The sequence below is a fragment of the Pseudopipra pipra genome, chromosome 6, assembly GCF_036250125.1.
Source record: "Pseudopipra pipra isolate bDixPip1 chromosome 6, bDixPip1.hap1, whole genome shotgun sequence".
Lineage (NCBI taxonomy): Eukaryota > Metazoa > Chordata > Aves > Passeriformes > Pipridae > Pseudopipra > Pseudopipra pipra.
The window spans coordinates 55,681,756-55,694,635 of record NC_087554.1 but is presented as its reverse complement, the minus strand read 5'-3'; the positions used below and the strand labels follow the sequence as shown (position 1 = coordinate 55,694,635).

The following is a 12,880-nucleotide window of genomic DNA, read 5'->3' as shown; positions in this document are numbered from 1 at the left end:
ATCTGACTTCCCAAATGACTTAAACCACAAAGTCAAATGCTGCCCATTTATAGTATAATCAGCACTGATCGATATATACACACAGACAGCGACACAAACCACATTGTAACAAATGGCAAATTGCAGTAAAACAGGAAACACATTTAAACATAACCTTTTGAATGCTGTGAGAACTAGGACTAATGCCTCGCTTTCACCATTCATACTGAAAGCCAGTCAATGCCCAACCTAGCCAGAAGTATCACATTTCAGTTTTGTAGAGAGAGCTTCCCATTCTGTTCAACCAGCAGCGTAAAATCCCTCAGCAACATCCAGGGAAGATCTGATAAGAGCTAAACGAAAACTGATCATTTCCCCACAGCTGTCCAGTGTTCCAACCAATCCTGCACAGGTATTGACACATGGTAACACCAGCCCAGCCCCAGTCAAAACTTGGAGCGGCTTGCCAAACTCCAGGAACGCTGATCAAAGAAGAATTTTAAGACTTGACTCAAAGAAGGATAGTTGTACTCACCTAAGCCTCTTTTTGTGAGCAAGTGCTGAGATTTCACTGATTCACTGCGCTTTAGAGTGATGTATAGAGCAGTCAGATTCTTAGAGATAAAACAAACACGCAACAATGGCATTATGCTGCCTAAAATAGGTGGATATATTTACACTAAACATTCTTTCTCCAGCACGAAAATGAACATCTGCCAGCTACATCTTAAAAGTTCACACAACTTCAAAGCAAAGAATTCAGTCCAAAGAACTATACACCAAAGGTTTACATTCACTTCAATTTATCCTAGAGAAGAATACATTACTCCTGCAAAGTGACATATTCCCACCATATTCTAAATGATTGAAATAACAATTTGAAGCTTTGTTCTTAGGTTCCCCTATAAAATTTACCTTTCTTTCCACTTAAAAATAAAAAGTTTTTAATTAAAAACTAGTAAGTAATACACTTTGGCATAAAGTTCAACAGCAATATTAGGGACTGAAGCCACTGAAGAGTTTTCAGTTTACAAGGCCACACCATATTTCCACAAGGCAGCTTTCCAGTTTCATCACAGGGAGGCACAGCACAGTACACAGATACACCCTTTTTAGATACCATCAGCACAGTTCTAATCCTTGCTACCTGAGCTGATCTGATACCTTCTACTTAATAAAGCTCCAACTGGACACACCACAGCATCTTCAGACCCCTCCCACAGCCTCACCACTCCCCTCCTGGTGAAGTGGTGGATTTTCAGGACTACCTGTTACTGTCTTCATGGTTTATCTGAAGTCCCTGGCTTTGTTTGCTGTTTCTGCTGTTGCAGTGACTGCAGTCCCAGAACCCCCTCCCCTACACCCAGCCTTAAAATTCATTTGCCAGTCACAGAGCCTCCTGTTTTCTGTGTCCCTGTGTTATATATTCTTCCTTATTATACATATTATAGGAGCAGTCAGCTCTACTAAGAACAGCAGTTGATGGGGCTCAATCCTATACAAGGAAGAGAGTCTCCACCATAAAAAAAAATGTTTTTACTGGAAATGGACAAAAGATGGAAGCATTTTCTCTTTGCTGAGCAAAGGAGAAAATAAGCACAAGATTATTAAGCAGCTTGCCCAAATTCACAAAGTCAGTGACAGATCTAGGGGTTAACTCAGGTCTTGCATCCCTGCAATGGGACACAATTCCTCCAGTTAATAGAGGGAGCAGGAAGCATGATTTTTCTGGAAATAAGGTGCAAGCTTTCTCCCATAAACCACTCATCGGTACAAAAGTAGTAGACACTCATTTGAGAAGTCAGACAGCTCCTGATCACAAGCACAGCCAGCAACAGACAAGACTCCCATCTTCCTGATGGTGTCTTCCATTTGGGGATATATTGGACACGTAAATACAAAACAGTTATTCCAGTGCTGCAGGTCTGAAGTCAGAGGACAAGGAGACAAATCCAGATAAATTAAATTCCATTGATTTCCAGTAAATAATAAAAAGCAGATACAATATTCCCAACTGCACAGCTGCCTGGCTATACACAATATGAGCAATATCCAAATAGATGTAGTTCCTGAAAGTAATCCAATCTTGAGAAAGGCAACAGCACTGGCATGGAAAAATCTTCCATAAGTCATGAACATGCTTCCAGATAGATTCTCCTCATCTAACCAGGGTGAAGCAAAATCTCTGCTCACTTTTCACAAAAAAAAAAAAAAAAATGTTCATCTGCCAGCTGAAAACCCAGGGACTAATTAGCTTTTCTCTACATCAGCATTGTCACTGTGAGAAGTACAAATCAGGCCCACAGAGGGCAGCCATAGTGGGGTACCTGAGCAGCAGGAGGCACAGCAACTGTGAATATGGCAGGTGATCCTGGTCTTGGGAAAAAAAAAAAAACTGATTTCAGTCATTCCCACTCTTATACCCTACAGTGCCAGGTCCAGAGCAGCAGCCACTATCAGGTGCTGTGAGCCAGGGAAGAGCAGGATGACTACTGCCTCCAACAACCTCACTGTTAACAAGTCAGAGGTTGGAATCACTGTAGGTGGAAACCCTTGGCAAAAACAATAAAGCAGCTACTACATATTTCAACAGGTTCAAAGTAACCTCAGATGTTAGGAGCAGATGCTCTTTTCCACCCCCTGGGATTTTGAAATGGTATATGTGTTTCCTCCCTTTTTCCTAATAGGGCAAGGTGCTGAAGGAATTAGCCAGAGAAAGAGCCAGAGCAATACTAATTACCCTCAGCTACCCAGGAGACCACAGAACCTTCAGCTAATTGTCCAATCCCATATTCCCCTAGTGAGAAGGTCTCTTGCCTCCAGCTTCTGAACTGCAGGATAATCCCACTCACCTGTATTTTAAAAGGGCATGCTTGAAAATCCTAAATGTCTAAAACAAACTCATTACAATTAGTTTCCACAGCCTATCATATCACACGGGGACTACTGCACTGACTGAAACAAGGGAACTGTTCGTGTCAACACATTTCACACTGTGCTGTCACTAACCCTGTTATTAGACTGCACACGTACCTGAAATCCACATCTGAGATCATTGCCTGAAGCACTCCACTCCTGAAGCCAAGTCTCTGCAAGAGTCTCTCTCACAAAATTAAATATTAAGTGTGCATCTTAAAAAAAATGCCCCGTAGTTTCATATTTATTAACTAAGACATTACTTTTCCACTTACACATTTTTGAAATGTTAAATGTAGAACATTTTGAGGTGCATTTAGTGCTTGTAAAGAGCTGTGAAAATTGGATTCCTCTAGAGAGCAAACTGTAAAAGATAGTTCTCTCACTCAATTCCCCTTATCTGTATCAACCCAGTTGCAGAAAGATACCCCATGAAAATAAAAGGAGCCCCTAAGTAAAAGGACCCCAAACTTATCCAAGACCCAGCAGTCTCTCCATCATGGCTTCAAAATTCCAGGTGACCATGCCACCCAATAGTAAGGACTGATACATTAACAGAAAATAATGTGCACAGGAAGGAAAACTCAGTGAAGGAAGAGTTTGCTTCCAAAAGCTTAGACCTAGTTCCCATGCACATCAAATGCTGCAAGAAGTCCCCATATGCTCTGAATCCTTTCTCTTTTAGGGTAGCATGAGCCTGCAGACAAACAGTGAGGACATAGAGCTCTCTCCCAGGCCCACATGCAGCACAGGTTTCTGGAGCATCCAACAGTGCACACCACAGTGAGGAGACAGGTACTGGCAGCCAGGGATCACACAAGCTCTCCTTGGCACTACTCCTGCTCATACCATGCCATCAGAGTGGCCACAGTGGGTATAACAAAGCATACCTGACTCTCACACATTAAGACCACAGTCTTCAATTCAATGCCTGTCCCCTTGGCCTGGTTTTCCAAAGCAATAAGAACAGATTCATTGCCCTCCTTTCCATCTTCCTTGCTGCCAGCCCTTCTTAAGAGCTTTTGGACCTGTCAAATGACCTGAAATTGAGGTAGAAGGCTCAGAGCAAGTTCCTACAACTTCCACAAACTGGCATTGAGAGAAACTGGGCAGGACCCACATGTTGTTAGTTGTTTGGCAGAAGACAGATGTCAAAGTACTATCTTACTGTCAATCAGACTGTGGCTGTGCAGCTGCAGAGAAGATGGAGTCTTCTGGGACAAGGAGGGCACAGCTGGGATTAATGCAGAAGGATGGGGAAAACAAATGCAGTGAACATTCATCCTACCAACCCTCTTTCAGCTGCTCATGGAAAGGTGGGGGTTATTTAGCACACAGGAGAAACCCACAGAAAAGAGCATGCCCCTCCCAAAACTTTGTTCTTGATCTCCCCTTCGGGTGATGCAATCAGCAGCGCATACAGGTGTGCCACCAAGAAACCATCACTTTGATTAGGAGTGATGGGAGTTCCATCCAGCATTTGCACAGTAAGACACATCCATATAAATAGCATGTCTAAAGCTGCTGCTGTCCTTCCTTTTGTTTTCCTGGAGAAGCTGGGTTTCCTCAAACTCTGGCTGGTGTAACACTGAGCCTTGACTAGGATACAGCAGGCTAAGACTTGCTTAGCTCTCTCAAATGATTCATGGTTCGTTAGCAACCAAGGCATGACCTGTCCTGGTCACTGAGACTCCCTGCAGACCAGGGCTGGCAGCATGCTCCTTTGTATCCAGCCACAGTTTACCTGGGCAACTGGGAATACAGGGGTTTTCAGCTATCGGAGAAGAAACATTGCAAACCCCATCAGCAGCAAAGAGCCACACTCGCTTCTTTGTCCTTCAGGTGCTTGGAATCCATCCAGTGGTTGTATCTCATGTAACTTGCATTGCAGAGAATGTAATGGGGGCAAAAAGAAAAAACAAAACAACAAAATTGGGAAGAGAAGCTCTTAAAAACTAAGACAACAAGAACTTCCTGAACTTAAGCTACAATACAATACGAATGTTTCTGGCCCCACTTAATGTTGCCTCTGACACCCACCTGCACTGGCATTAGGTACAATATAAACTTCTCAGATTGGCAGAGTTGGGAATGAGGGTGGATGGGGACAAGGGTGTCTGAATCCCTGGGTTCGGAGAAACACAACCATCAAAGCTAATCATCCTCATCATGGCTAGGCTTTGAGAACGAAGCTAATCACTTCCAAATTTCCACTGGTCTTGGCTTCCTTTCAGTACTGATAAAAAAATTCTTTTATTCCAGTGTAGCTGGTACAATTATTACTTTTCTATAACCAAAATATTTACACCAGGATGAAACCCTTCTGTGGATGTAGTTGCATGCATGTGTGCATTCTTCACACCATGAGAGCTTTCTTCCTCTGCTCAAAAGGGATTAGATAAAATCATTTTACAGTAGCTGTATATCCTTAAGGCTATTGCCTTCACCAGAGGCAGCACAGAGTTCACTTCCAGCAGTGCAGCTACAGGAGTACATCCCTCATGTTGAACAGTCCCTGCCTGTCCCCTTCCTTTTGGAGACACACACCTTGCTCTGACATACACGTCTTTTGAAACAGCATGTTTGGGTTTTACCTAACAGGGGCATCACACAAATTGACTAATTAGCATTTGTGAAGCACTGTGAAGATTTTAGGTGCTAAGTATTATTATTACTAATTTAATCTACATCCCATTCAATCCTTAGCCTCTCCTGTGAAACTGCCAACAGTGATGCCAATTAGCGGTAATTGTTGTGGTGGTTTTGTGACAAGGCTATTTGCCAACTGGGAGTGAGACACAGACCACCAACTCATTTCCCGTGGATTGTCCCACAGCTGCCAACAGCAACAACTTCCAGGCACAGCAACCTGCTCTCCACTCCAGCCAGAACTCTGGCAGTAGGAGATCCTGTATCCCATTACCAACTCCCCAGGGACACAGCCTGCAAAACTTTTAATTAGGGATAAACCAAGGCACCTTGTTTTTCCCTCCATTAGTTCAGTACATGATCTGACAACTGATGCTGATACTGCAATACCAAAATGCTAATCTGGAATAATTTCAAATTAAACTTTGCTCATTTCCATTCACGCTTGATGAAAATCACGTTTTGATTCACATACAGGCCTCACTGTGGTGGCAAACTGTAAAGGCAGCAGCAGTAAAATGAAGGGAATTTCAGAGTGTAGGGTGCAATAAATCTTGTACTTGGGAGACTGTTAAAAGAATTTTAACATAAGCAAAGAGGTGTATCTTTTTATCAGCTGTCCACAGAGATTTGGAGGACTTTGAAGAGACACAAACAACTGACAGTATTCTGTAATCAATGCACATCATCTGAGCACCGAAACTTTAAATTATTTATATACTTTAAATACGTCTAATTGAAAGGACAGCAACACATAAACTGTATGAATCATAGCCCTCTCAAGCAATTAGATTTGTTATCCCTGCAGACTGCAAACAGTATGTTGGCTTTTTATTCTAATGTGAATTCAATCCCTTGTCAGCTGCCCCACGCATGAGAATACACCTCCTCTCTTTCATCAGGAAAGATATCAACAGCAGGAAACTAGCCCTTCTTTCATCTCTGAGGCACCCACCCACCTTTCCAAAGGGTTTTCAACCAGGTGTGGAAATCTTTCTGAATCTGTGCTGAAAGATCTCTTAATTATTATGGCAAAGGAGGTAAATCCTTTGAGAGCAGCATGCTCCAAGCAGTAGCCTTCTGGTGTTTACTCATCCAGTAGTTGCTTAGTTTGACAGTGCATCAGAAGAGCTTACAAGAAACTTTGGACTTGCATTGTATGGGCATGAAACTCTGTAAAAGAGAAGCTGCTTTTTCAGATGTCTTGTTATATAATTAAACAAGAAAGGGAGGGGGGTGGAAATCGAGCAAGCTGCCTTTCTGGCACAAACATTACACAGTGCTTACCCTGCCAGCATATTGCATCAGATTCCCACTGCAAGGCCAATTCACAGCAGCTGAGTAGCCAAACCCCTGACTGTTATCTCCTGCTAACCTACTTCACGCTCAGAAGGCAGTAAGTACGACTGTTTATTGCATCTTCCTTCCTGAGGAGCTGCTCACTACACCAGGGTTAGGGGGGGTCTGAGCTTGCAATTAGGCTGCAGGTCACACAAGCGTCAGAGAACGTAGCTTTTAAAAAATTTCAAACATCAAACACTACTGTATGCTACACAATGAGTAAACTCCAGGTATCTGTTACTTTGTGCTCAGGTCTGTCGAGGTTCTGACACTGTGATGACTACTATTTTATTACGTTCCTAGGCATGCTTTGAAACCCTGCAGAAAAAGGGGATCAATTTACCCATCATCAAGTGCTTATCAGCGAAGTCCCCTGAGACTTGCAGGAAGGAGACCACACAAACAGGCCTTTGCTCACAGGTCTCCTCATCTGAACACCTGGCCGAGGGCCCCAGACTCTCCCGCACTGGCAACTTTTTTTTCCCATGGCAGAGATCGACTCCCAGATAGGACACAATTCTTTATGGCAGTCCCACCCCAGCAATGGGAACAGGGCTTTTTCTGTGCTCCCCACTGAAGCAGCCTATTGCAGGCACTTCACAAGGGAAATTAAACTTCTTTCCACCACTTGCAGCAATCCAGAAAACAAAAGGTCCAGTAGTCCTGAATCCAATGATATAAGATACATGACCTTTTACACCACAGAAATAAGAGCCCACTCCAAACCCAGCAAGTCAATAGGGAGACTCCTGTTGATTTCAAAGGGTTTTGGATCCTGCCTGAAAATGCAAACCTCACCATGCATTCGGACACTGCTCCACAATGCACTTCCAAACAAAACTATATTTAGATTCAATGGGAATTCTGTAGATCATACAGGAACTCTTTGAATGAAAACGAAGGTCAGTAGGGTTTGGCTTCCTCTTCAGACCCTCCCCCCCATTCTTGCAAACATCCAGATAAGCATTGTTTAGAAAACAATACATTACTTCCAAATGTTATCAAAACCCCAACACACGTTTTGTGTGTCCTGAAACAGAATCTCAGGGTCTTCTGTTGCATTTTGCCCCATCAGCTGGTCCACATGATCTCTTCAGATGTCTAGACAAGACTCAGTATGTTTTCACCTGTACCACCTTTCAGAAGCTTTGCTTCACCTGTTCTGACTAAAGGAAAAGGGACAAGGATAATAAAGGCCTTTGATATACAGAAAACAAACTTGGAAAGGAAAAACTGTGCAGACAGTTACAATACATACAAATGAAGCTGCACCTGTGTTAGAAGAAATCTCTGGCACCCTCGTGCACTTTCTCCATTCCCTACCAGATATGAAATACCATCGTGGAGCACAAACTGAAGGGAAATGACACAGTCAGTGCTTGCGCGAGGGACATTAAGGACAGGAGTGAGCCCATCAGCCAGGCAGGCACATTCAAGCACTCAGAGGGTGAAAGCACAGCAAAATCATCCCACTCAAAGTTTCCTCCAGAGCCACAACCACGAGTGCGTGATTCTCAGCTGCACTTTATGGGCTCCTCGGAAGGAGGAGCTGAACCGCTGCCATCGGCAGCTCCTCTTAGGAAGGATGAAGGCAAAGCCCAGTCGCAGCACCGAGCCGGCATCCCCGGGGCGGTGTCAGTAGGGCTGGGCGGCACAGGGTCCTGCGGAGCGGTACGAGGAGCTCCCCCGGGCTCCGAGGCGGCTCCGAGGGCGCGTCCCGAACGGCTCTCGCACAGCCGCTCCTCGGCTCTCTCCTTCCGCTTCCCAAACTCCCTATTTTATTTTTAACTGTTTCTGGCAGTCAGCGAGAGCCCAGCCGCACAGTTTCGCTTTTTGACAAAGTCCGGGACGGGAAATCCTTGAACTTCTGAAGAACCGTCCTGGGTTGGAAATCACCCGCTTTACCGTCGCGCTCCCCTCCCAAATCCATAGGGACGTACCTCTGACCCCGGGCCGGGCCAGGGCCAGGCTCCCGCGGGTCCCGCACCATCCGCGACCCCCGGCGGACTTACCGGCGGGGCGTTGGGCGGGCAGCCGCCGGCGGCGAGCCGGGCCGCCTGTCTCCTCAGCTCGGCCAGCTGCGCCTGGCAGCTCCGGCACCAGCCCCCGGCCGCCGCCCGCTCCAGCGGCCGCTGCTCGGCCCCCGCGGCGGCCCCCGCGCCCTCGGGCGGCGGGCGGCTGGCGCAGCGCTCCTCCTCGGCCCCCGGCCTCTTCCTCGGGGAGAGCTCCCGCGCCGCGCTCCCCTCCGCCACCTGCGGAGACAGCACAGCTCAGCAACGCGGGACGCGGAGGCAACGCGGCTCCCCTCACCCACCTCGCGGGGGAAAAAAAAAAAAAAAAGGAAAAAGGGGGTGAAGGAAAAACAAGGAAAAATAAATTAAAAAAAAAAAAAAAAAGGTCAGCTGCGGGGAGCAGTGTTGTCACAACTTACCCCCGGCGCCCGGGGCTCAGGTCCCAGACCCTTCCTGCCGGCGACCGCGATCATGGTAGCGGGGGATGCTCCCCTGCCCCGCGCCCCGCTGCGCTAATGCGGGCGGCGCGGTGCCCGGCGGCGCGGCCGGCCCGGGGCGCCCATGGCCGGGCGGGGGTCGGGGGTGCCAACAGTGATCGCGCCGGTTCCCCGCCGCCCGCTCGGTCGCTCTAGGTGATGTTGCCTCCCATGTTGAGACGGGAGTGAAGTTTGGGATGGGAGAGGGAGGCGGAGTGAACTCCCCACGGCAGCACGGGGAAGGACCCAGAGCACGGGAGCACGTCGGCAAAAAAGCTGGAAAAGTGCTCGGAGGGCAAGGGAGGAGGGGCTGGGCTGGGCTGGGCGGGGGCGGGTGGGGTGGGGTAAGAGGGGCGGGCTGGGATTTGGGTTTAGGTTTGGGATAGCGGCGGGGAGAAAAAGATACCATTTCGTAGTGACCCTACGAGGTAGTCCCAAAACCGGTGTGACATAAGTCGTTGCCCTCTTCACACTCCAACACCCAAGTTCCTCAAGAGTGCGCAAAAAAGGGCCGGGCAGGGGGTGCGGGTCCCGCTGCGGAGCGCGGGGACACGAAAGCGGTGCTGTGGGTGCGGACCAGCTGCCAGTGGGGGCCGAGAGTCCGGCCGGGGAGCATTTCTCCCGCTCCGCCCCGCGGCTGCTGCTCTCCTGCACGGGTTGGGGTGCGGTACCCCCCCCCTCTGCGGGCAGATGCGCAGTGCCGCGGGGCACAGCCCCCGCGGAGCCGGCTCCCCAGCCGCTCGGCGGGCGCGACGGGATGCTCCTACACGCGAAAATTGACCTGACAGATGGAGAAATTAACGTTCCCGCAGGTAGTTGTCTACTTGGCTGCCGCTCCGGCTCATATATTTAGCACTTTTCTCCTTTTTTAGCATTTTTTTTTCCCCGAGAGAGGAATACTCGCCGCTGTCTGTCACGACACCCCCCCAGTGCCGGTCCCGGTGGCCGGGCCGGGACGTGCCCGGACCCGCGGGGCTCAGCGCCGTCCCTGTGACCAGAGTGCCACCTGCTGGCACCGCGCGGCCGCACAGCGGAGCCTCCGGTCCCGCCCGGGACAAGAACGGAGATGGACACGGAGATGGAGCCCCGCGGGGCCGCGCCGGGTGACGGCGGCGGCTTCCCCTGGCGATGCCAACGCAGCTCCTCGGCCCTTTCCCCACTCGTGAGTGGCCGCTGCTGGCACTGAACCGCGGGGTAGGGTCTGCGGCAGAGTGAGCAGCGCCGAGCACAAAGAGTGGGGACATGCATATATATATATATGGGGAGGGGGGGATAATCCTCCACAAGAAGCGCCCTTCACCGCCGCTTAAACTTTTCTGGCTCTCCAGAGCACGTGTGTGAAGCGCTTTACCCCACACACACCCCCCCGCTATGCCCAAGGGTACGTGCCCTGGCACCGCGAGCAGAGTCCCCCATCCACTACGGATGCTGCCCCCCGCCCGTCCGGACCTCCCTAAAAAAGTTTGGATGGGGAGCAGAAGACGGGGGCGCGGGCTGTTGCCCGGGGGGTGCCGTGAGCTCCTCTTGGGGAAGCGGGACTGACACAGACACAAGCACCCCGGCAGTGCGCCCCGGCTCCCTTCTCCCGCCTGCTCGGAGCAATGCTGGTCTACGGGAACTTGCTCCGAAATTTCCTGTGCCCAAACAACGGCTGCAAAACCCTCCCGCGGCTCCGAGTCTCGGGTTGGACGGGGCGGGGGGTAAAGGGGTGGGCTCCCCGACCGGCGCTGGGCTGAGCCGCGCTGCGGGGCTGAGCCACCTCCTTTTTTCAGTAAAAAAAAAACCCTCCTGGAAATAGCGGGACGCAGCGCCCCCACTTCCCATCTGAAACTGGGGTCACATCAGGCGCCGCAGTGTCCGCGGGGAGCCCCGGGAGCGGGCCGGCAGCGCGGTTCCCCCGCGCCGGTGCGCGGAGCCGCCAGGACTGTTCGTGGTGCTGAAACGTGCCCGGCACCGCCGCCTGCAACTTCGCACCGCCAAGTTTGCCACCCCCTTCCCCTGAGCCGGTCAAGAGCAGGGCAGGCAGCACGACCCCACGACCCTCTCCCGGGCCGCAGCTCCCCGGGACCGCGGCAAGATCCCCTTACCTTGGCTTTCCTCCGCAGGAGGTGGCTGGTGAAGCCGAAGATGATCTCCGAATCCAAACACAAGGCTCCTATTTCCAAGAGGCTGGGGTTTTTCCTCGTGGCATTGGAGGCATCGGGCGATTTTTGAAAAGCCATAGTTTGGGATTGGAAATATCCGGCTCCCTGAGCGGAGGCGATGTATTTGTATACACACAAGCACACAGAGGGAGGAAAAAAAAAAAAAAGAAAAAAAAAAAAAGGATAAAATACGAACACCTCCCACCCCTTAAAAAAAAAAGAAGGGGGAGGAAAAAGGGAAAAAAAAGCCAGGCGCGGGTGAGTTACTCCGTCATCTGCCAGGATGCGCCGCCCGGTGAGGTAGCCAGCAGCCGGGCAGACCCACCAGCCTCTCTGCCGCTCTCCACCTCTCTCCCTCCCGTTTTATCCCCCTCAGCGCACCTTGCCTGACGAGCGAGCGCGGGCGCGGACCCCTCAGCGCCCCACCGGCGCCGGGGCCGCGGCCGGGGCCGCCGCTGCGCTGGGTGCGCGGGGCCGGCAGCGCCCTGATCCCCCGCCGCCGGCCATCAGCTCGCCGAGCGAGGGGGCTCCCACCGCCCGCTGGCCAGGAACCCGCACTGCGAGCCTCCTGCCTCCCCCCATCCACTGCTGGGTGGGTTTAGTGGCTGGGTTGGTGGGTTGTTTTTTCCCTCCTCCTTCTCCTCCTCCTCCGGGGTGAGCGCAAGGAGGAAAAAGCTACCAGTGAAGTCAGTTTAGGAGGGAAGATAGACACGGGAAAAAAAAAAAAAAGGAGAGGGGAAGGTGAAAAAAAGGAAAGCCTGAGGGAGCAGCAGAGGTAAAGCACTTTCCGGAAGGGATCCGGCCTTTCACTCTTTCACTCGTCCAAAAAACTTCCCCCTCTTTTCTCCCCCGTGCTTAATTTTACGTGTAGTGGGTGCAGACGGCAGGACGGAGCGAGCTCTTCCTCATCGAGGGGTCGAGACACGGGTACCCGATGGCTGCCCCCGGAGCAGGCAGCCCTCACTGCAGACTACCTCTCCAGCCGCCCCCTCCGCCGCGTGTCCCAGCCTGGGGGCCGGGGCAGAGCCCTTGGATCTGGGGTCTCCGTCAAGGCGTGGCCCGTCCCGTCGGGGCGGGCAGGATGACTGAGGCTCCCCGGAGAAGCGGGGAGGGGGCTCTGAGCAAAGCGCTAATCCCTTCCCGAGTTCTTTCCCGCTAGACAAATAATCCCCCCCTGACAAAAGCATTATCCAGCTTCATATCGCCTGCAGTGAAAGGGAGTTGAATAATCTGTTTAGCCCGGCTCCGCGGGGCAGCCCCGCCCGGACACCGGGTGCTGCTGGGCGGGGGTGGGGGTGTCCCGCTCCTCCCACCCGCAACTGCGTCCTGGGCAGGGCTGAAGTCCGGGGGTGAACTGCGAGAT

At 50.8% G+C, this 12,880-nt stretch overlaps 1 protein-coding gene across 5 annotated transcripts in view; it reads right to left on the bottom strand.

Moving 5' to 3' along the window:
• Nucleotides 1–11,991, bottom strand: part of KIF26A (kinesin family member 26A) — a 103,020-nt gene extending 91,029 nt beyond the window's left edge. For 2 of the 5 annotated variants that reach the window (XM_064659315.1, XM_064659316.1), the window contains exons 1-3: nucleotides 11,899–11,990; nucleotides 11,461–11,622; nucleotides 8,898–9,137 (exon numbers count right to left, since the gene is read on the bottom strand). In XM_064659315.1, coding sequence (XP_064515385.1) covers nucleotides 8,898–9,137; nucleotides 11,461–11,595 — 375 coding nt within the window. In that variant the 5' untranslated portion in view covers nucleotides 11,596–11,622; nucleotides 11,899–11,990. Of the gene's footprint in view, nucleotides 1–8,897; nucleotides 9,138–9,316; nucleotides 9,760–11,460; nucleotides 11,705–11,898 lie in introns of those variants that run through there. The other 3 variants (XM_064659312.1, XM_064659313.1, XM_064659314.1) reach the window with 3 other exon arrangements.
• Between the last annotated feature and the right edge of the window lie 889 nt (nucleotides 11,992–12,880).